This window comes from Saccopteryx bilineata, chromosome 6, assembly GCF_036850765.1.
Source record: "Saccopteryx bilineata isolate mSacBil1 chromosome 6, mSacBil1_pri_phased_curated, whole genome shotgun sequence".
Classification (NCBI taxonomy): Eukaryota; Metazoa; Chordata; class Mammalia; order Chiroptera; family Emballonuridae; genus Saccopteryx; species Saccopteryx bilineata.
In genome coordinates this window covers 19,870,073-19,894,749 of record NC_089495.1, presented here as the reverse complement: position 1 = coordinate 19,894,749, position 24,677 = coordinate 19,870,073, and the positions used below count along the sequence as shown (strand labels likewise).

The 24,677-nt window shown below is 35.9% G+C and overlaps 1 protein-coding gene across 2 annotated transcripts in view; it reads right to left on the bottom strand.

Annotated features, from left to right (window-relative positions):
- Positions 1 to 24,677, bottom strand: part of SGCZ (sarcoglycan zeta) — a 264,535-nt gene that overhangs the window by 118,762 nt on the left and 121,096 nt on the right. For both annotated transcript variants that reach the window (XM_066235784.1, XM_066235785.1), the window contains exon 2: positions 19,316 to 19,417. In XM_066235784.1, coding sequence (XP_066091881.1) covers positions 19,316 to 19,417 — 102 coding nt within the window. The remainder of the gene's footprint in view (positions 1 to 19,315; positions 19,418 to 24,677) is intronic.

Below are 24,677 nucleotides of genomic sequence, written 5' to 3'. Positions count from 1 at the left end.
TTTACATGTTGTTTTTAAGTAATAACTTAATTTTATTGTCATATGTATATAAGTACCATAATCTTATTTCTAAATAAAATTGTTAAGTCATTTAATGGCTTGAAAAGTGTCAGACACTTTTTTTGTAATTTGGTGCATTAAATCTAAATTCTTGTTTCAAGATTATAAGGACAGCCAATTTGACCCGAAACTTTCTTTCTAGTTTCAGTCAGACAGAAACAGAGAGAGATGAGAAGCATCAATCATTAGTTTTTTGTTGCGACACCTTAGTTGTTCATTGATTGCTTTCTCATATGTGCCTGGACCGTGGGCCTTCAGCAGACCAAGTAACCCCTTGCTCAAGCCAGCTTGGGTCCAAGCTGGTGAGCTTTGCTCAAACCAGATGAGACCTGCTCAAGTTGGCGACCTTGGTGTTTTGAACCTGGGTCTTCCGCATCCAGTCCGACGCTCTATCCACTGCGCCACCTCCCGGTCAGGCGGTTTCAGTGATGTTTGAACTTCTTTTTTTTGTATTTTTCTGAAGTTGGAAACAGGGAGGCAGTCAGACAGACTCCGGCATGCGCCTGACCAGGATCCACCTGGCATGCCCACCAGGGGGCGATATTCTGCCCATATGGGGCATCGCTCTGTTGCAACCAGAGCCACTCTAGCTCCTGAGGCAGAGGCCATAGAGCCATCCTCAGTGCCTGGGCCAACTTTGCTCCAATGGAGCCTTGGCTGTGGAAGGGGAAGAGAGAGACAGAGAGGAAGGAGAGGGGGAGGGGTGGAGAAGCAGATGGGTGCTTCTCCTGTGTGCCCTGGCTGGGAATCGAACCCGGGACTCCTGCATGCCAGGCCGACACTCTACCACTGAGCCAACTAGCCAGGGCATGTTTGAATTTCTTACTCTGATTACTGGCTCAAGCTCTCCTTTCGACTAGAAGGCCCTTCTTATCTGTCTATGTAGTGCATGTGCGTGTGCTTGTGTGTGTATGTACATATGTATGTATGTATGTATGTATCTATCTCTTGATTATCTACTTAACTATCCATCCATCCATCACCTGACAAGACCCACCTCAAAGGCCATTTATCCAATGAGGTATTCAGTGACAACTTTTGTCTAAACAGTGGGAAAATTTATTTAAAAATCTTAAAAATAAAATAAAACAATCCTATTTAAAATTTCTAAATATCTATATATATCTATATCTATCTATCTATCTATCTATCTATCTATCTATATATATATATATTTTTTTTGTATTTCTCTGAAGCTGGAAACGGGGAGAGACAGTCAGACAGACTCCCGCATGCGCCCGACCGGGATCCACCCTGCACGCCCACCAGGGGCAATGCTCTGCCCGCCAGGGGGCGATGCTCTGGCCCTCCGGGGCGTCGCTCTGCCGCGACCAGAGCCTCTCTAGAGCCTGGGACAGAGGCCAAGGAGCCATCCCCAGCGCCCGGGCCATCTTTGCTCCAATGGAGCCCTGGCTGCAGGAGGGGAAGAGAGAGACAGAGAGGAAGGAGGGGGGGGGTGGAGAAGCAAATGGGCGCCTCTCCTATGTGCCCTGGCCGGGAATCGAACCCGGGTCTCCCGCACGCCAGGCTGACGCTCTACCATTGAGCCAACTGGCCAGGGCCTCTAAATATATTTTAGAACCAGTTTCTACATAGAATAGTATACCTCAGAATAGTCTCAAATTATCTAGAGAGCAAAGCCATAATAAAAAAAAGATCATTGTATAAGAGAGGCAAATTAAACCTAGCTAAAACATATATAAATAGCATATATAGTATATAGGGGATAAAATTATTATAAACATAAAATATCACTTTTCACTTACCCCTCAAAAATGAAATATAAAGATTTGAAATTTTAAATGTTACAAAGAACATGAATTTATTTATAAACAATCTCTTTCACACACATTCACACATACATACATGTATGTGCACATATATATATATACACAGAAGCTTAGTATTCACAGGATGGAAGTCCTCTGATAATAATCTACACATACTATGTAGAAAACCAAACATTGCTTCGATGAACAATGAGTGAGTATATTCATATAAATGCCAAAATAACATTATGTGCTAAAATACATTTTTTTCTTACAACTGAATGGCTGTAAAAAAATCTCCAATGAAGAAAAACAGCCCTGGCTGGTTGGCTCAGTGGTAGAGCATCAGCCTGGCGTGCAGGAGTCCCGCGTTCGATTCCCGGCCAGGGCACACAGGAGAGGCGCCCATCTGCTTCTCCACCCCTCCCCCTCTCCTTCCTCTCTGTCTCTCTCTTCTCCTCCCACAGCCAAGACTCCATTGGAGCAAAGTTGGCCCAGGCGCTCAGGATGGCTCTATGGCCTCTGCCTCAGGTGCTGTAATGGCTCTGGTTGCAACAGATTGGTGCCCCAGATGGGCAGAGCATCACCCCCTGGTGGGCATGCCGGGTGGATCCCAGTCGGGCGCATGCGAGAGTCTGTCTGACTGCCTCCCCGTTTCCAAATTCAGAAAAATACAAAAAAAAAAAAAAAAAAAAAAGAAAGAAAGAAAAACACATCAACAATGACATCCTGAAGCATGTCTTCTTGTTTGTCAGTGGAAATAACTGGTAACCAATTATATTAAGTAGCAAGATATTAATCAATATATATTTTATTCTAAAAATTGTAAAGTATTTCATCATGTTTATTTCATGTTGACTCAGTTTTAGTAATTATAATAATGTTAGAGATTTATATCACTAGAATAATAATGGAGTTGAAATATATCTACATGAAGACGTTATTCTTTTAGTTGGCCAAATTGTTATAGTTTTTTCTAAAATAAGTAAAGATATTTCTCAGACAGCAAAAATCTCATTTCCACTCCAATTTTCCCAATTTATTCTTAGTATTTCTCTGAAAGACTACAATGCAAATGACAATTTATATAGTCAGCTATAGTTTTAACATGATCTTACATGTTAAAAATAAAAATAGAATTGTAAGATTGCCTATCAATAATGCCACAATCTAATATTCAAGTGGTACTAATAAGGGCATTTGTATATAAAAAAAAATGAAACTGTATATGGCTCTAAATCCCATTGCTATGGTGATGCATCACTTCTTGTGACTTATTTTGCTTCTTGAAAAATGGCCAAACTATTCAATCAATGTTCTCTGTGGTTACAATTTAAACTTCAAGATGTTTTAACTGTGTAAAATACATTATATGCATTTGATTATAATTCTAGAAATAGCACATCTATTTCACATTAATTATAAACATGATTTTTTTATGTTATAGCAGTAAGAAATTGCCTGATATAGAAAATTAAAAGAATCATGTTTCAGAGATTTGTAGTCTTACTAAAATTATCAATTAATAAGTTAGAGAAGATAAACCATGATGATTACATCAAAATCTGTAATTCATTTAATCAAGTATTGAGACAAATAGCACTTACAAAGCATTACATCAAGCTGTCCTAGCCTAGCTTAGGGTGCTTTATTGTGTAATAATGATTCTAGATAAAATAGATGGAACACATATCCTATATTCAGTGATATGTATTTTAATATAATATAAACCCAAGCTATAAATCTTCATAAGGCAATCAATGTCAACAAGTAATGTACCAATATTGCTATCAGAAGAACAACATAATCACATAAATTCGAAGAGATGAGTAATGTTTAGCATAATAGATGCCTCATAAGTCATAGTAGTACCACATAAAGTATATTTATTGAAATAGTTCAATATCAAATTTAAAACAATTCAAAACAGATTTTTCATATCTTTGAATGCTATTGTTTTTGAGTTCCTTAATAACAAATTTCTGCTACAAACATAAAATGGCAAAAATCTAGGAGTTTTATCTGATTTAAGTGAAAAAAATAACATGTATTTTATTAAGTTTAATTAAGAAATGTTTATTTGCTTTTAAACAAAGTACTAAATACACAATTCAACCTTTCATAGAAAGTACTACGATTAAACTATAAAACAAAAAATATTATAAAATTATAGAAACAAAAAATAACGCTAGCCTTTGTGGTAGCCTGTGAGGTTGCCAGAGTTACCTCCCATTACTCTCTGCCCTCTGGAAATAACTTTATTGTTCAGCCATCAGGAGGTAGAATCAATTTTTCTATCCTTTGAATAAGGGCTCAGCTTTGTAAATTGCATTGGCCAATGGTCCTTTAACAAATTTGTCACAAGCAGGGGCTTAAGCAGCGTTTATACACTGGGACTTTCTGCTGTGAACAATTTTGTTACCATGGGATTAAGCTGGGGCCAATCTCCTATAGGATTCGAGATTACATGGAGGCTAAATCAGCCACTGGAGCCAGGGAAGCATGAAGGTATGCCTGTGAGGACCTTTTAGATTTTTCAGCTCTAGACTAGTTAGCACACTGCCTAGATAATGCACAAAATTAAGAAGAATAACTAATGTTTATGGTTTTAAGATTTTGGCAAAAATGTTTTGTTTTGTTTTTTGCAGCAAAAGCTAGTTAAGTCAATCTTCATATATTGTTTTTAGGCAATCAAACTAACTTTCATAACTAGCATAATAAAAATAGTCTATAGAACAATAAGACTAAAACAAAACAATAAGTTAAATATGATAACATTATAGTATAACATGAAAGTCTTGGTCAAAAATAATAGTTTATACACTTGTAAATTTGTAGAATTAAATCTTACTTCTTTGGGCAAAAAAAATAGTAGCTTATATACTTCCCCATTGACAGTAGGTCTATTAATTTCAAAAAAAAATTAAAAGAACACAAATTTATATGTTTAATTGACTAGCTGATTAAACATTATTTAAAATAAAATGTAAAGCACTAGGAAAATATTAGAATTAATTTCTTTGCAAAAGTGTTTTCCTGTACTGGATGATCTCTTATAGTCCCTCTTTGATAAACTGTTATCTGGCATAGTCAGAACTATTTTGAGTCTATCTTTCTGAATCAGTTTTTGATGAACAAAATAAAATGACAACATAGTGTAAGTGTAGTAAGTTGAGTAAAATGCAACACGAAATGCTGATTCAAACTGTAGATAAATGAAGAAGGCAAGAATACCATTGTGTTATATAGGTATTGATTATTTTTATAGGCACTGATTTTTTTTTTTTTTTTAGTAAAAGTAGGAGAGAACATGGGGCTGCATGTGTCTTTATGTACCAATGTTTTTGAGTTTTGGGGGTATATACCCAGTAGAGGGATTTCTGGGTCATATGGTAGTTTTATTTTTAGTTTTTTGAGGAACAACCACACTTTCTTCCATAATGGTTGTATTACTTTACATTCCCACTAACAGTGAATGAAGGTTCCTTTTTCTCCACAGCCTCTCCAACATTTGCTATTACCTGTCTTGTTGATAATAATTAATCTAACAGGTATGAGGTGGTATCTCATTGTTCATTGCAGCATTGTTCACAGTGGTCAACACATGGAAACAATCAAAAAGCCCTTCAATAGATGACCGGATAAAGAAGATGTGGTACATATATACTATGGAATACTACTTAGCCATAAGAAATGATGACATCGGATCATTTACAAAAAAATGGATGGATCTTGATAATATGATATTATACGGAGTGAAATAAGTAAATCAGAAAAAACTAAGAACTACCTGGTTCCATACATAGGTGGGGCATAAAAACGAGACTAACAAACATGAGCAGTAGTGTGGTGGTTATGGGAGGGTGAGGGAGGAGAGAGAGGAAGAGGGGGCGAGGGAGTGGCACAAAGAAAACCAGATAGAAGGTGACAGAGGACAACTTGACTTTGGGTGATGGTTATGCAACATAATTGAATGACAAGGTAACTTGGAGATGTTCTCGTTGAACATATGTACCCTGATTTATTAATGTCAACCCATTGAAATTAATAAAAAAAAAGAGTAGGAGAGATACAGAGACAGATTCCTGCATGGTCTGGACCATGATCTACCTGGCCCCCGTTTGGTTGGGGCTGATGTCCTACCCACCTGGGGCCTCTGATAACCAAGCTATTTTTAATCCCTGAGGCAGAGGCTTGATGGAACCATCCTCAGCTTCCAGGGCCAATGTGCTTGAATCAATAGAGCCATGGCTGCGGGAGCAGAGGAGAGAGAGAGAAAGAGAGAAGGGGAAAAGAGAGGAGGGAGAAGCAGATGGTAACTTCTCCTATGTGTCCTGGCCTGTATTTGAACCCAGAACTTCCACATGCATGCCAGGTGAATGCTAGGGCCGCTGACTCTTTTAAAAAGCAGTAAATGGTAGCATTTACATAACTTATATTAAATTTATCTTTGTCTACTTCAGAATAAAACAAAAAATGGTAGTTAAAAGCATCAGACCCAAATGAAACTTAGAAAAAATTATAAAGGATAAATTAAAAAAATGTACTAAAAACCTGTTCTTTTATCTTCTACAAGCTCCAAAGAATCAAAGACAGGAAGAAGAGACCAGTTTATAGCAGCTTGTTTTAGGAATTCACTTCATAAATAGTTCCTAGCAAGAAATAAAATGGTAATTACTAAATACACCTAAAATTTCTAGAAGGGGAATATTTGCACTGATTCACATTTTAAGAAATAAAAGAAAGAGAAAATATTTTTATCTTTAATATTTTATCAGTGAAAAGAATATGGAAAAAATAACTTCTGCCTAACTAAATAAAACTGATACATAGAAACGAAACAGTGAATATAGGACACACATTCTCCTTCCTTATTTCTGTCATTCAGGTTTCTAAATTAAGACTTTAGTAACCTCGTTAAAGACTAAAATCATGTAATTAAGTTTCAGAGAGGTGTTAGGGTCAAAGAAACAATTCAGCAGCACAAAGTAAATTTTAACAGCTCAGACATGTATTTGCATATCTTAAAATAAATGAAAATATCTGAATATATTTTTTGCCACTATCTTTTACAGAATCTGACAAATATCTTCAGTATTTCTCAGATTTTCTCCTTCTCTTCCCACTCTTTTTCTACTTTCTGGAATTACATAAAACAAGCTAATCTTTCTTTGACAGATATGACTCATCCTTATTTGGGTCTGTAAAAAAGAAAAGAAAAAAATTACAAGATTTTCTTGGCTTTCATAGCATTAAAACTATGACCCTGAACTGAGTTAAAATTTTGTCTTGTAATATATACTCCATAAATTTAAAGACCAGAAATGTCCTAATTAAATTGTCTTCTGTTCTCATGTTTAATCCCATCATGATGTAAATTCTGTGAGCAAATTTTTGGACATTTTTTTCATTATATTTTTTATTTTTATAGAAAAATACACAAACATATAACTATACTTTTAATGTACAACAGATATTTCAATGATGAAAGAAGTTTTTGTTGCTCATGAAAATGAGGATAGGAAAAAAGAGAATAGATGGACAGTTAGAATGACTCAGTACCATGGTAATGTTCCAACTCAGTATTTTAGTGGGGTCTTTACAAAATAGATTCACATGCAAATATATGTGTGTATTTTAAAGGGTAAAAGTGGAGAAATCCAGGAAATGATAGCAGTCCTAATTTGGGTACATGTCATGAAAGAGAAAATATTCTTGGAAATTTCAAGATTCAGAAATGCCTTAGCAAATTTGTGATAAAAATTACTGATTCTATTACAGATATGCTTATTTAAAGTTCTGATTTAAAGGAGGTTGCTTATTATTTCAATAGATTTCAGTAGCTATGGAGATGTAAAGATAATACAAAGAAATTATACTCAGTGAAAAAGAATAAAGAAAGTTCATTAAAATCAAAGTTGAGAAGTCCTGAAAACAGAGATCTCATGCACTACTCCCCACTGAAAATTGCAGACTTCAGCAGGAGGAAGTATATATCTTGTCCTCACCGAAGGAAAGAAACCTACATTACTACCCCTACTGGGATATATTTTCTCCTCATCAACAGCCCAGCCAAATAGAAACTGTTACCACCCTGTCTCTTCACTTTCCTCCAACGTTCCTTTCATTCAAAGTGCCCTTCTTCACCAATTTCTCTTCTTCCTTCCTTCCTTCTTTCCTTTCCTTTTCTTCCTTCCTTCCTTCCTCCTTCTCTCTCTTCCTTCCTTCCTTCTTTCCTTCCTTCTTTTCTTCCTCCCTCCCTCCTTCTCTCTCTCTCTCTTCCTTCCTTCCTTCCTTCCTTCCTTCCTTCCTTCCTTCCTTCCTTCCTTCCTTCCTTCCTTCCTTCCTTCCTTCCTCCCTCCCTCCCTCCCTCCCTCCTTCCCTCCTTTCTCTTTCTTTCTTTCTTTCTTCTTTCTTTCTTTCTTTCTTTCTTTCTTTCTTTCTTTCTTTCTTTCTTTCTTTCTTTCACTTTCTGTTGTGTTAATAAAGAAACTTCCCTTTGTTCTCTGGAAAGCCTATAGTTTGCTGAAGCTTGCATGTCTCCAGTTGAAATTCTTGTGCTGTTTACAAATAAAGTCAATCTCTCTAGTAAAGTAAATGGCTATTTTATTTTAAGATGACTATCCAAATATTTCAATTATTATATTCATGTAAAGAAAAATAAGAGAAATGTAGTGGAAATATGTTTAAAAAGACAAAATTATGACTACAATAAATTATGTGCTTTTACGGTAAGAGGGAACTTATTATAATGAAATATTAATAAAAATGTAGTTATAGTATTTGATATTAATTTAATTTTGACAGCTCTACTGAGTGTACAATTAGAAAAGTATAGAACAATACTAGAAATATTAGTAAAATTCAGTGTTTTTCAAACTATAATGCAAGAGTACCGAAGGTCCAACCGATTCTTGACATGGATGGGATTGAGTTTCATGTCTATTTGCTTTATATTGATTTTGGTTTTGAAAGAATTTATTTGAAAAATTAATTTCACATCTAAAAATTATTTATAAACCACTAACTTAGAAAATTAATATTAGGCAGTATATTAGAGTAACAATAGTTGCTTCAAAGCCAACTAGACATGGATTTCAATACAAGAATAATAACTATTTGTTGAAAATCTTTGAGATTTTAAATTCTTTTAAACTGTTGACTCTTCCATAAAGCAAAAACAAAATCTACCTCTTGTAGAGGCTTATTATGAGTATTAAAAGTATTAAAAGCATATCACTGGTCCAAAATAGGCTCTGAATCAAGTTAGTGGGATTTTATTTGTTTGTTTGATTATGCTTTGGTCTCTGTGTCCAAGCCCTAAGGAGATCTAGTTGTTTGAGACAAATGCATAATTTGTTTTCCTAGTTAAAGCTGTTTCTCCCAAGTCCTGCCTCTTTGTTTATCCTGGCAAATCAAGCTACAATAATCTAAAAGATTATAACTTGTAATAATTAAGAGTAAGTTTTTAATACTTAAGAGTGGAGAATATTTAGTTTTAAGATACTAAATAATTCCATTTATAGAAATTATCTTTTTATTATTATTATTACTATTAATATTATTTATTGAAATGGCATTGGTTAAAAAATTATATAGATTTCAGGCATACATTTCTACAATACATCATCTGTATATTGCACTCTGTGTTCACCACCCCAAGTCAAGTCTTCTTCAATCACCATTTATCCCCTTTTACCCTCTTCTACCTTATCTGAGACTCAGCATAGTATCTTTTACAAAATTTCTACCACTACATGTCTTAGAAATATTAAAAAAGATTATCCCTGGCCGGTTGGCTCAGTAGTAGAGCGTCGGCCTGGCGTGCAGAAGTCCCGGGTTTGATTCCCGGCCAGGGCACACAGGAGAAGCGCCCATCTGCTTCTCCACCCCTCCCCCTCTCCTTCCTCTCTGTCTCTCTCTTCCCCTCCCGCAGCCAAGGCTCCATTGGAGCAGGGTTGGCCCAGGCGCTGAGGATGGCTCTGTGGCCTCTGCCTCAGGCACTGGAATGGCTCTGGTTGCAGCAGAGCGAAGCCCCAAGATGGGCAGAGCATTGCCCCCTGGTCGGGGGCATGTGGGAGTCTGTCTGACTGCCTCCCTGTTTCCAACTTCAGATAAGTATGAAAAATAAAAATAAAAAAACAACAAAAAAAACCAAAAAAAAAAAGAAATATTAAAAAAGAATGATGAATTAACACATTACTATGCAGTTACCAAAAATGTTAGAAAAGAATAAACAGCTTTTTCAGTTAATAAATGTCATTTATTATATTTTTAAAAAATGCTTTTTATCGGCCCTGGCTGGTTGGCTCAATGGTAGAGCATCGGCCTGGCGTGCAGGGGACCTGGGTTCGATTCCCGGCCAGTGCACACAGGAGAAGCGCCCATCTGCTTCTCCACCCCTCCCCTTCTCCTTCCTCTCTCTCTCTCTCTTCCCCTCCCGCAGCCGAGGCTCCATTGGAGCAAGGATGGCCCGGGCGCTGGGGATGGCTCCTTGGCCTCTGCCCCAGGCACTAGAGTGGCTCTGGTCGCAACAGAGCAATGCCCCGGAGGGGCAGAGCATCGCCCCCTGGTGGGCAGAGTGTCGCCCCTGGTGGGCGTGCCAGGTGGATCCCAGTCGGGTGCATGCGGGAGTCTGTCTGACTGTCTCTCCCCGTTTCCAGCTTCAGAAAAATACAAAAAAAAATGCTTTTTATCAACTTGAAATATAGAGAACTAAAAATTTTAAGATAATAAAGGAATTTTGAAGTTTCAATACCTTAAGGATAAATTCTAAATTAACATTCCTGCATTTGTGAAGCTCTAAATATCTTAGTTTCCCTATGTCTTCGTTCTTCAAATATAGTTTTGCTTATTCCTCTTCTAAAATATTTTAAAGCATTGTTATTTCAAACACTTTTAAGTGATATAAGCAATATTTTCATGTAAAAAGTTTAATGTGTAAGAGATATACATGCTAAATAGTGTATACGATTTTCAAATGTATTTTGTGTAATACGCCCTTTTCTTGGAACTCAAATTGAGCTTATCCAAATAGTAGAACACATCTGCCATAAAATCTAATTCATCAGTAAACCCAGCTTTAACTTTCCACGAGGAAAATGCTTGAATGCTTTACCTCAATAAATATGTTAATATTATCCCAAGATAACTAAATTAATTTTTCCTTATACTTATAAAATAAATATTTTGTGTCATGGCTTGGATAAATATGTATGCTTTGTTTTGAATAATTCTTACCTTGTCATTGGTACTTTTCATCTCTATATTTTTATGTCTATTTATCTATCGTTTCTCATCTATCTATCTATCTATCTATCTATCTATTTATCATCATCTTTTTACTTTTACTTCAAGTACAATGTATCTTCAAACTTCTTTTTGGTTTAGCCAGTCCCCCCCCCACTCTAAACTTCTTACATCTTAAGCAATATTTTTTTTAATGTGTAAAAAAAAAAGACTTATGATAGTTACCCATCACTTTTGTAAAATTAGGAAAGGTAGTTTGAGGTAGAGAGGTTGGAGAAAGAGAAAGTAGTCAAAAAACATTACTTCTTTTATGAAATTTATACCTTTTACACTTTGTTCTCTGAAATTTAAATAATGTGTTTCATATTCTCAACTGAAAAGTCCATTATTTCTATAATATCTGAGAGAAGAGAAGGTATTTGGTCATAAATTTATTGAACAAGCTATCTGAGTAGCTAATAGCTATGGCAGTGTTTTTCAAATCAAACACACTATGGAGTCATTAAATCAATTCAGTGGGTTGCAACAATATATACATATTATACACATTCATTATAGACACATACTGTACTATATATATTTTTTAATATGGATAAAAAATAAGATAATCTTTGTATACTACATTAGAAAAAATCATAAATCTGTATAAAATGTATAATTTTATAGAAAAAATTAATGTGAGTCATGATAAAGTTGAACAGGAGAGACCGATCTCTAGAGAAAAATTAGAAAATTAGTAAAAGATTTTCCATAAGAAAAGTCACAATGACTAGACAATTTCATTGGTAGAATTGAACCATACCTTTAAGAAAAAGTAATTTTATGCTATTAAAAATGATATAGTTTATAGAAAAAAGAAAACAAAATAGGAGCTTCTCAATGAATTTTGTGTGGCTGGTAAACTATTAAAGCAAAAAAAGCAATGTAAACAAAAAAATGTAAAAAAAACTAGCAAAAGAAAATATATACACAAATACCAAATAAAAAATATTTATAAGCTTAATTCACCTGTTTATTCAAAGGCTATTACCTTATAAACAACAAAAAAATGTTTTCCCCAGTAATAAAAATGTTTTGTTTTACATTTGGATACTTTTTTGATGAAAATCATTCAATATTAAGTAAGAATAATGATGCAAATCACATCCAAAAATGTGATAGATATCTGAAACTATGAAAATATAACCAACATTTATTTTTGATTAAACAATAATCAAGTTGATAATAGAAGGATGATTTTTAATTTTCATGTTATTTGACATATTAGAAACAGTTTTTCACTCTACCAACCTGGAAACACTATCTTTTCTGTTTCCAGGATCCTAAGCTCTTGGTTTCCTCCTACTTCATCTTTTCAGTCTAAAATCGATTCTTCTACTTCCTTTCAAAATCTTCAATATTGGAGTGCCTAATGTTCATTAAGAAGATTTCTTATACTTTCTATCTTCATTCTCTTACTTGATTTCTTTTTCTAATTTCATGTATTTAAATTAGATACAGAAAAAAATATGAATATAAACAGATAGATAAGTCTCTAATTTTTGTCTTTAGTTTTTATCCCCAAAATGAAATCCAGACTCATATCTGCCTAATTTGAAATCCATTATGCTCTTCTAATTAAAAAAAAAACCACATATGTGCTCATAATCTTCTCCCATTCCCTTCTTTCCTCCACATTAATTAAGAGCAACTAATCAGATCAAAATTCTCTGATATCATATTTGATTCTCTGTTACTCTGTCATCTCATTCACAATATGTTAGCAAATACTTAAAACCTCTTTTCAAAATATGCTATGATAATAACTGCCATCACATAATGAGACTAATAAGAGATAAAATATATAAAATATTTAGTATAATGTTTAGCTTTTATTAAAACTAACAAGCAAAATATTTCTTCAGTTATACCCTGTAATAAGGAATTTATCTTTTTTAACTTCTAAATATTGATAGTAACTGGAATACTCTAGTCCTTAAATATATTAGGAGACACTACTAACTTGACTTTGCAGCTCATAAAAGTAATGTACATGGAGGTTAAATAGGGTAACTAGCAACCGGTAAACTACAGAGCTAGGATTTAAAACCAAGAATTGGATTCTAGAGGGCTAGTATATGCTGAAGGTTAGCTAATATTACTGAAAAACATTATTCCTCTGAATATCTACAAAATTGATTTTAGTTATACTAAAACAATAAAATTTCAAGAAAACGGACAGATTAAATTTGCAACATCAAAGAGAACAGTTTTTCTACATAAGCAAAAACATTGATGCGAACAGTGCATGGAAAATCCATTCCCATAAGCAACAAGAAGCATAAAGTGATTGAGAAGAAATTTGTGATGCTTCTATGTATAAGAATGTTGAGAAATGTTCCTGAACAACACAAAATAACTTCTTGAAAAAAGGTGAGAAGCCATGTTTTTAGATAGAAAAATTTAAAACTGTAAAGATGTCATTTCTTCACAAATTAAATATAGCTACAAATTAACTCCCAAAAGAAATTTTTATGAAACTTGACAACTGAACAGTAAGTTTATTTGAAAAATAAATGCACAATAGGCAAAAGATCTTTAGAAAACAAAAAGTTAAAAAAACATTCCTTAAAATCAGTTTTGTTTTTGTCTAAGTATAATATATATCAGTAGAGCAGAGACATCAGGAATACTTCTATGTACATGTAAGAATGCAATATATGAAAAAAGGCATGGGTCAAATTAGTAATAGTAAAAACTTATGGCATCACACACTATTATTGGCCATGAAGAATAGAAAGAAAGAAAAAATGAGAAGGAAGAAAGAAAGGAAGTAAGGTAGGAAGGAAATAAAAAAGGAAGAGATTCTATCTAATACTATATGTCAGATTAGAAAAGTTTCAGAAAATTCTCTCACTTACTACTTAACAAATTAAGCCACAATCACTCATTTTAAATAAATTTCAATCTTTCTTTGGAACAACCAACAATTTCTTGATACAGCTTATGCTGTAAATTTAGAAAAGTGGGAACCAAGAGAAGAGATTTTTTTCATAATAGTATATAACATGTATTTATATTGTACTTTTGTCCATACCCCGGGAAGAAAAAAAGAGGATTCATTACTTCTGAGCTATCTAACCCAAATGAACTAGTCTGGATAAAGGAAAAGGGAGTGGTAAAGTAGATAATACTAGAACAACGCACCGAGAATGAAGGATTGTCTATCCCACTGGAAGGTCTACAGAGGCTGAATGGGCCACTAAAACCCATAGATTTAAAATAGCCCATGTATAGTTGGGGTTGGCAGAAGCCATGTAGTGGCACCGGAGATGAGAGAAAAAGTCATAGTTTGTCTCCCCCTTCTCACCAACAATCTCTCTAATAAAACAACGTAGCGACATGTGGCCCTAACATTTATGTTATACAACAAGATAAAAGTATTAGGCTGCCTCAGACACGTTATGGTAATATTCAGGGCAAGAATTTGATAGAGCAATGAGTGAACAGAAAAAGAAGAGATAAATCATAAATAATATCCCCAGAAAAAATAAAGAAAACAGACATATTAAGCATGAAATATTTCAAGGGTTAACAAACATGCAAATGAACAGCGAAATACAAGAAAGAAGGAGCGATTTGCATTATGAATTCAGTCATAGGGAAGCCATAATACAATATAATATTGGTGGTGAATACTGCAGCCACCTATATATAGAATTAAGATCATAGTGCCAAGGCAATTACTGTTGCAGAACAGAATGCAAACACTATGAACTCCGACAAAGTTAAAATAATATAATTGTTCGAAAACTGAAAATGAAGGAGGGTAAGGACAAATTGGAGAGAAGCTAATCACCTCAAATTGCACTGCAGGGAGTTAATGAACAGTGTCTGAAATTGAACCATAGAGCTAAGGCATCCAGCTCCTTAATGGTATTCACAAGCTTTTATTCTTAACATAAAGACAAGCTACAAAAAATTCTTGTTGTGAAGAAATTTTAAGTTCGGAAATTCTTTCAACATTTATTTCAGATTATATTTCTTCTAAGTTAGTATATTATTATAAATAGCATGTATCAGTCTTTCTACTTACTTTTCTTTATGTTTATACAGATGTGTGAACATATAAATGATGATATTCAATATATGTTAACAATTTTTTTTCTGAGTGTAAACATTTGGGGCTGATGTGTAGTTTTTTTTTTAATTTGGTTAAAGACATTACAGTAAAATAATCAAATTCATCCACATTAAGTATTAAAATGCAGTAAGTTAGTGATGATGATGATGATGTGATTATAGGAGCCTGCAGATATCTCTGTGTACCGAGTGGTTTGTGTGGGCAAAAGAAACCCTCAAAGCGAGTGATACGGGAGAAAAGGACCTGGAAAAGACAGTCAGGAGAGCGGCACGTTGGGTGCCCAGGAGAGAGATTTGCTGAGCTTTCCTGGCCCCGTGGCTTTGAGTCTGAACTCCATAAAGAAGTAGTGATTACAGGAGGTAAGAAGCTGGTGGTCACCAAGAACTGAGTTAGCATCCCGGCTCTGATGTCAGGTGCAATGATGGTGCAGGAGGGCAGAGCGGAGCCTTACTCTCAGTTCTGCCAACACCGGAAGCAGAGAGTAAACAAATGTCTTTCTTTGCGTGGTGCTACTGAAATGGGAATTATCTGGTAGCGGTTGCCCCGCCCAGTTATCAATCTGGCATGCAGGATGTTGGGATCGGAGGGCGGTGCTGGGTACCACCTTCACTAGGGTCCTTGAACAGAAAAAAAGTAAACAAGACAGCTGTTTTAGCTAATCTCAGATGAAGTTAGGTAACACTTAAAGAAGTTCTAGAGACCTGTATGATGCAAACATTCTGGTAAGAATTAGTGAAATGCAGCTAATTTAAACCCCTTAGCAGTCTGGACTCATGAAACCTTGGGAAACATAGTCCAGTTACATTTAAAAACAAACAAACAAAGAGTAAACAAAAAAAGCCTGGTGATAACATGTCTAAATTTCCAATTATTTCAAAAATTTTTACCTAATGTTAGATCATGCGCACTAAAAATTGATTTAGAATGTTGTCATTTATGTAAGATTTCCTCAAATTCCATACCCTTCAGTTTTCTTCCTCTTTGAAGAAAACTATATACTGAATTTCCCAAATGTTCACTGAGTGCTCACTCCCTGAAAACAATGTATTCATTTTGAAACCTGCATTGAATTCTAAGATGTTTTGAATAGATAATATTTTTCTGTGTACTGATATGAGGGACCACTTAGAAAAGGTTGATTTTTTTTAAACAGGAAGGAGAGACTAAACTGTGATAGATAACAAAAGACTGTACATATCTATACAAGTTTAGCGGGGGGGGGGGGTCAGTTAGCTTGCAGACAGTAGAAACGGCCCCTGGTTTATTAGGTTAAGAGACTATAACTGCCTCTCTGTGGGCAACTTTATTTACTGACAAATAGAAATCTCTTTATTACTTCTATGTATGTATGTAAATACATATATATCCAGAAGGTAACTTTAAGAAAATTCTTTAGCCTGACCAGGCATTGGCACAGTGGATAGAGCGTCTGACTGGGATTGGAGGACCCAGGCCCGAGGTCACTGACTTGAGCAACGGCTCATGTGGTTTGAGCAACGTTCACCAGCTTGAGCCCAAGGCCGCTGGCTTGATCAAGGGGTTACTCAATCTGCTGTAGCTCCCCGGTCAAGGCACATATGAGAAAGCAATCAATGAACAGCCAAGGTGCTGCAACGAAGAATTGATGCTTCTCAACTCTCTCCCTTCCTGTCTGTCCCTATCTGTCCCTCCCTCTGTCTCTCTTTGTCTCTGTTACAGAGAGAGAAAGAGAGAGAGAGAGAGAGAGAGAGAGAGAAAGAAAAAGAAAATTCTTCATTACAGAGTGTAATACCAGCTAAACATTAGAAAGGCTACCTGCTAGCATTAGTTCAAGAAAACACAGAAACCGACCCACACAGACACACCAAGACTGCAAGAAAACAATCTGTACAAATCAAATTTATTGTACATATAGTAGTCTCAGTTTAACGGAATCTTTGTAAGTGCCTTTAGAATGTAATAGACTTGCTTATCTTAGGCCTGTAGGAAATTTGACATTTAATCATAAATTATTTGAATACATTAAACTGCATCAAAAGATTGACATGTACAACATGTTTTCTTAAACTTTAATCTCATGTCTACTAGTATTGCTGAATTTCTTTGCATTCTTTCTTAAGAATTAAGTACTTTGATAAGTTTCAACAAAACTCACTTTGTTAATGAGAAAACTAAGGTTCAGGCAAATTGTGTCTGGCATTTTAAAATAATGAAGAGGCTTCATGGTAGAGAATACAGGGCTGCATTCATTAAGGAACAAGAGAACCTAATGTGAGAACTGCTAATGAAAGGTGTTTTCTGTTCTTAAGCCACACACCTCCGGCCTTGCAGCCAGCGGAACATGCATCCTGCCTGTGCTGTGTCCCATGCTTCGCAGTTCCTTAGAGGCACGTGATGATGAGAGAACACCTAGAAAGGACAAGTGACTGGACTGGAGATGTAAAAAGGATCCTATAAATGTCAATCAATAGAGCGTGTTTTAGAAACACTGGTGAACGGACGTTGCAAACACCGCCAGGGACAAAGGTTAGGAAGCATGACTGCCACCACCTCACACTTGAGTGGCTTCCTTCTTATTAGGTCAATAGATGGAGTGAACACTCATCCAGCTTCCCTGTGAGAATCCCAGTTTCCATCTGTAGTGATACTCTCAAAAATGTTCCGGGGAAGAGGTGCATTCTTTCTCTACAGTGTATTCCCAGACAGCCACTACAATTTGGTCTAAAATGGATGCATTTTCAAAGACGGTCCTGCCTATGATTACTCTTACTTTCTTCCCATGTTAAGTGATTTCTTGATTTCCACATATAACTTTTCATTTCTTCGACTATTAAATTGTTTAATAGTGCCGAGTACAACAAGAGATAATTGAATAACTGTAGGTTGTAGTGGCTTCCAGAAGGAGGGAAGACACTAACATGTATGTGTAAGTATGCTATTTTTTAGTTTTCATAAAAATAATAAAAAACCAACCAATTTTTAAATTTTAAGTTTAATTATTTTTGTAATTAATCATGTAAGGTTAGATATTCATACATGTGCCTACTGTGTTATCTGTCTGACCAAATCCCAAAAAGTAATCACACTATTTAATTTCTAGTACCCAGAGTAGCAGTCTCTATAGTATATTAGTAAAGTGCTCCAGGTTCACATATAACAAAATAAAATTTAAAATTAACATAATTATCCTAATTAAAAATTTTTTAATAAAAGAATGTTCTGTTGTCACTTTGATATTTAAGGGGAAAAATGGCTTTGAAGCAAATTATTAAATTATGTTTTACTATGTAACCCACTTGCTAAGATACTATATCAGTCATATTGAAACATAATTTTAGTTTCAAAAACACTTCCTTATTGATGAAATAAGGTTAACAATCTTCCTACATTTTATTTTATACAACCTGCTTTCAATTTTTTCTGTCTTAATAAATTTCTTTCCACATCTACACACATATCCTAGGAGAAAGTTCAATATATTTGCAAGATTCTACTACTTAGATTTTGATGTACCCAAGAATGCTTACTACCTTCTGAGAGGTAACACACTTAAGCCAAAATGAACAATGGCTAAGTTCTAATCGCCTGGATTTGAACATGCTGACAAGTGGTAAAACACACATAGCACACATACACAGTTGAAAACATAATATTCTTACTTGGTTTAAATAAAGCACATTCAGAAAGAAATTTAATTTCTATACTAAGACTTTTTGTCATCTCTTAGAAAATATATGTCCATTAAAACTAAAAGGATTTATAATATACTAAACTAAAATAATGTATTTAAGTCGATGCTACCAGCAAAAATTACTCAAGATATATCAAAAGCCCCTTTTGAAATTACTATAAGTGTATATTTTTAACTTCCACTGAAAATAGAGGAGCACATTTTACAGACTAATAAGGTCAACACTACAGTTTAATTCAGAGTGGCTCTCTAATTTGTTAGTTTAAAACAAATTTACACTAGTTTTTCTGTTGTTTCATTGTTTTGATTTCTTCAAGTAAGCCTTTAGCTTAAAGGAATCTTAAATACATACTGAAGAGATACAGGGGCTCTATCCTCCTATTTTGAGCTAAAACAGAACCTCTAAATTATTTTTTACAGTAAGCCAAAGCCAGTATCACATACCTTTCGGGAATGAATTTCTTTCACATACAATGGAAGTAGAAACTCAGATATACCTTCAAGTCGGATTCCCTTCTTGGTGACTCTCAGATTTCCCATACCATCCTACAAGCAATGAAATATAGTTCACTTTTAGGTTAATTAGAGAATGAATGACTGGCCATAATTTACTAAGGCCTAAATCGAGAAAACAATAGCTCAAGTCGATGATGATTTAAGGAAAATGAGAGATTGAATCTATTTAATGAATGATTGCAGCACTTTGCATGCATGTAGAGGGTTCTGTTTCAAATGAACAGGGTAAGAGAAATATATAAAGAACCTGGCATATTCATCCAGATTTGTCAGAGACCAGGATTTATTTACGAACGAATCCTGTCCTTTCTTCAGGCATCAGCCTGTTTAACTGTTTATTAGGTATAATGTTGCTTGCTATCTGACTTTGGAAACAACTTGATTTGCAGAGAATTAATAGTATTTTTATACCGCAGTTATACACATATTTCTATAATATTCAAGTAGCCACATTCACTTAATAATTTTAGTAATTAATGATTGCTTAGTACAAGTAAGCACGGTGTTGCAGTACTCAAATCATGAGCAAAGCTTCTGTCCTCTTCTTTAGAAAATAATATTCTCTGAGGAAGATAAAATAAGTGAATGAATAATGCCTATGAGACTGTAAAATAAATTTAAAAAGTAAGAACAGAATGCTAATGGGAATTAAAAAAGGAGATTTCAAATCTGGCAAGAGAGTATACCGTATCTCACGGAATAGACTGACCCTGACAAAGGCCTTAAATATATGGAATTTCAACAGGAAATGTCCATAGGGAGGAACAAAAATGAACATTCTGGTAACAACATATGAAATAGCATTGCCCTCCACTCTGGATAATGTATGAAATCCAGTAAGACAATACACGGGGACTATGTTCTGAGGCCAGAGCAAAGAAAGCCCTGAATGCAAAGCTAAGGAGTCTGTACTTACTTCTGCCTGCAAGGGAAGAAACAGAAAAAGTTCTCAAATAGTTCAAATTATTAGTGTTTAAGCTTTAAGATTAAGCTGGTAGAATAACTATATATGGGTCTAATTGACAAAGCATCATTTAATAATGAACAAGATGGCAATAAGTGTGGTGCAAGAACAGCCTATCAGACCCCATGACTATTTTATCTGGAGATACTAAAAAAGGGAATATTTAAAATTAATTCAACATGTCACCACTATGGCTAACTAAGGAAATGTGATGGTTTTTATACTATAATCCTGAAATTTGTAGGTTCAAAAGCAAGAATAAATTCATCTTTAGACTTTCTAACTTTGAAGTATCGTTGAAACATTCAGCCATCACATAAACCATCACATCTGTAGAAAGTGATTTGGGAGGTGCTAATTACTACGGTATGCTAGGACCTATCGTGATGGATAAGGAAATACTGTGTGGAGAGATATGTATGTAAGCAAAGAGAAACTGTTAGAGAATGACTGAGGTCTGTAGGATGGAAAGTAGTATTTTATATATTCTGGGAAGTTGTGATCAGTAGGACAAGAGAAAAGCCCAGAGATTAGGATAGTCCCAGTCTGTACTCCTTGTGCCCACTCTGAAAGCAAGACAGTAAAGAACCATAAATACAATTTTGAGTAAGAATTAAAAGGTTTTTTTGCCTGACCAGGTGGTGGCGCAGTGGATAGAGCGTTGGACTGGGATGCAGAGGACCCAGGTTCGAGACCCCGAGGTTGCCAGCTTGAGCGCGGGCTCATCTGGTTTGAGCAAGAGCCCACCAGCTTGAACCCAAGGACACTGGCTCCAGCAAGGGGTTACTCGGTCTGCTGAAGGCCCGCGGTCAAGGCACATATGAGAAAGCAATCAACGAACAACTAAGGTGTTGCAACGCGCAATGAAAAACTAATGATTGATGCTTCTTATCTCTCTCCATTCCTGTCTGTCCCTGACTATCCCTCTCTCTGACTCTCTCTGTCTCTGTAAAAAAAAAATAAATAAATAAAATTTAAAACAAAAAGAATTAAAAGGCTTTTAAGTTAGACAAGGAAAATGACTATTACAAGAGAAATGTTTATGTGGGGAGGTCTCAATCTTCTCATCAAAGGAGAAATTAATAGATTTTGGTTGAATTAAATTAGGAATGGGAAGAAGGGACTCATTTCTTGAGGCTCTGACTTAAAGTTGACATTGGAAATGTTTAATAGGGAACTGGCTAAAAACAAAAGTAAATAAATATGAGAATTTTAAGCATCACTAAAGGCTGTTTCTTTTTTTTTAAAAGATTTTATTTATTTATTATAGAGAGGTAAGAGAGAGAGAGAGAAGGGGGAGGAGCAGGAAGCATCAACTCCCATATGTGCCATATGTGCCTTGACCCGGGAAGCCAGGGTTTTGAACCAGCAACCTCAGCATTTCCAGGTTGACACTTTATCCACTGCGCCACCACAGGTCAGGCTAAAGGCTGTTTCTGATGAGAAAAATGGTCTACATTTATTGGGATGATGACTCCCCTGGTTTCTCTGAGACAGAGCTGTTTACAGCAGTTTTATGACATCTTTCACTTTCAAAAGTGACAAGTGTCCCTGGTGTAGATATTGATTACCTGGTCACTAACATACTGGCTCCAATTAGTGCGGTTCTGTAACACCTACCAATCTAGGAATAGACTGAGGCAGAATTGAGTTAGAGAAGCGACTTTCATCCTTTTTCACCTCATAGCATACAGAAATTACTGAAATTTTGGAGCAAAACAAGAAAATATATATATATATTTGCTGATTGACAAAAAATAGGTATAATTTTGGTTCATTCACACTGGACAGCTGTTGTTGCATTGGCAGTTGTCATTTTTTTATTTGACAGCCTAAGGGAAACAGGTCAGTGCCCTTGATTAAACAGTCAGGTACTGCGCATTTTAAAATGTATTGCGGCATCCAGTGAGCCCGCCGCGGCACACAGGTTGAAAGTCGCTGAGTTACAGACGGGACACTGAGGATGTGCTAGGCAGGAAAGGCAGAGTGTCATAAAGACGCGGTTCTAAAGAAGCAAATGATGTGCTCCTCAAACATCTGGCCATTATTTTTCTGGTGGAGTAGGGACAAATAAAACCAGAACAGCAGGCCCTGGCCGGTTGGCTCAGCGGTAGAGCGTCGGCCTAGCGTGCGGAGGACCCCGGTTCGATTCCCGGCCAGGGCACACAGGAGAAGAGCCCATTTGCTTCTCCACCCCTCCGCCGCGCTTTCCCTCTCTGTCTCTCTCTTCCCCTCCCGCAGCCAAGGCTCCATTGGAGCATACATGGCCCGGGCGCTGGGGATGGCTCTGTGGCCTCTGCCCCAGGCGCTAGAGTGGCTCTGGTCGCAACATGGCGACGCCCAGGATGGGCAGAGCATCGCCCCCTGGTGGGCAGAGCGTCGCCCCTGGTGGGTGTGCCGGGTGGATCCCGGTCGGGCGCATGCGGGAGTCTGTCTGACTGTCTCTCCCTGCTTCCAGCTTCAGAAAAAATGAAAAAAAAAAAAAAAAAAAAAAACCAGAGCAGCAATTTTGGGCTGTAAAAAGTAGCATAAGGTTAAAGAGTGATAATTGATAAATTATTAATCAAGATCGATAGGGGTTAGGAAATATGAGATATGGTAAGACAGATTTATCACCAGAAAATGAACTTCAGTTTCGAGCTGTTGATGGTGAGAAAATTTCCAGATCTGAAGAAGCTTAAAGAATGCCCGAGCAGGGATGGCAGGAGTAGTGGGGATGGAACTCTCATTCAGAAAGCTGATAATATTAGAACATATATGAAGTGACACATGGCTTTAAAGCCTTACATTTTCACAGAGGAATTTTCTTAACTAAATCTTACACAGTGACTGTCCATATCTATTTTCAAATGCTTGTCAGAAGGAAGTGTTTTGGAATATTCCCCATGGGGTTGCTATGGAAACATCTAATATAACTGACTATCTCAGAGAAGTAAAAAAAAAAAAAAAAAAAAAAAGATTCTATCATAAACATAATTCCCAGTTCAATAATAACCCTAAAAGCTGTTTTCATAAAAGCATTATAAGTACAAGAATTGGACATCTAATATGAAGTGGGATGATATGTATGCTATTTGTGTATTTATTTTTGAAAGTTTTGAATCTTAAACTCAGAGTTTTCTCATATTTTCTATATAATATATAATTTAGGCATAGAAATACCTATATTTCATTTACATTAGATGAAATGGAATTCCCCTGTAGCAATGTAGAAATGTTAGCATAGTGCCGTGTTGTGAATCTAACCTCACTCCCACATATCCATTTGTTTCACCTTTTACTTCTCCTGTTTTGTATTAAAAAATAAATTTTCCAGTTTGTATATATTATGCCCATGTAGTTAGAAAATACATAAAGCTATCTAATGTATATTCACTATATAATCAATCTAATCCTCACATTCATGGACCAAGTCCACTAATGATTGATGAGATGATGAAATGATCTGGTCTTCCCTCTGCAGGAGCATTAGAAAGTGAATACATTCCTTCTGTCTCTGTAACTTCCTAATTCACTCTATTCTTGTTTCTTTCAACATCTAAGGGAAAGAAAGTAATTTTTAAGGGTAACATTGTCAAAACTCCAGAGCAGGGGTCCCTAAACTTTTTACACAGGAGGCCAGTTCACTGTCCCTCAGACCGTTGGAGGGCCGGACTATAAAAAACAAAACAAAACAAACAAACAAAAAAAAACTATGAACAAATCCCTATGCACACTGCCCATATCTGATTTTAAAGTAAAAAAAAAAAAAATGGGAACAAATACAATATTTAAAATAAAGAACAAGCAAATTTAAATCAACAAACTGACCAGTATTTAAATGGGAACTATGGGCCTGCTTTTGGCTAATGAGATGGTCAATGTCCAGTTCCATATTTGTCACTGCTAGCCATAACAAGTGATATGACATGCTTCTGGAGCCATGATGTGTGTGTTCCGCGTCACCAGAAGTAGTACTGTACGTGAGCGACGCCTCGCTTTGCGGCGCTGCCACATACAGTACTCCAGGAGCACAGGATACGGATGCATCCTGTACTCCTCTCACTGACCACCAGTGAAAGAGGTGCCCCTTCTGGAAGTGCGGTGGGGCCGGATAAATGGCCTCAGGGGGCCACATGTGGCCAGCAGGCCTTAGTTTGGAGACCCCTGCTCCAGAGAGTAACAGAATCTAATTTGCCTGTGTTCCAGGCCCCGATCTTGACTCTGCCACCTTCTTCCTGGGTAAGCTTGAACTACTTAACTAAACTCTTTGTGCCTTTTGTTATGTGCAAAAGAAATTATATCAGAATTGATAGGTTTATTGCAAAGATTACATGAAGACTAGAA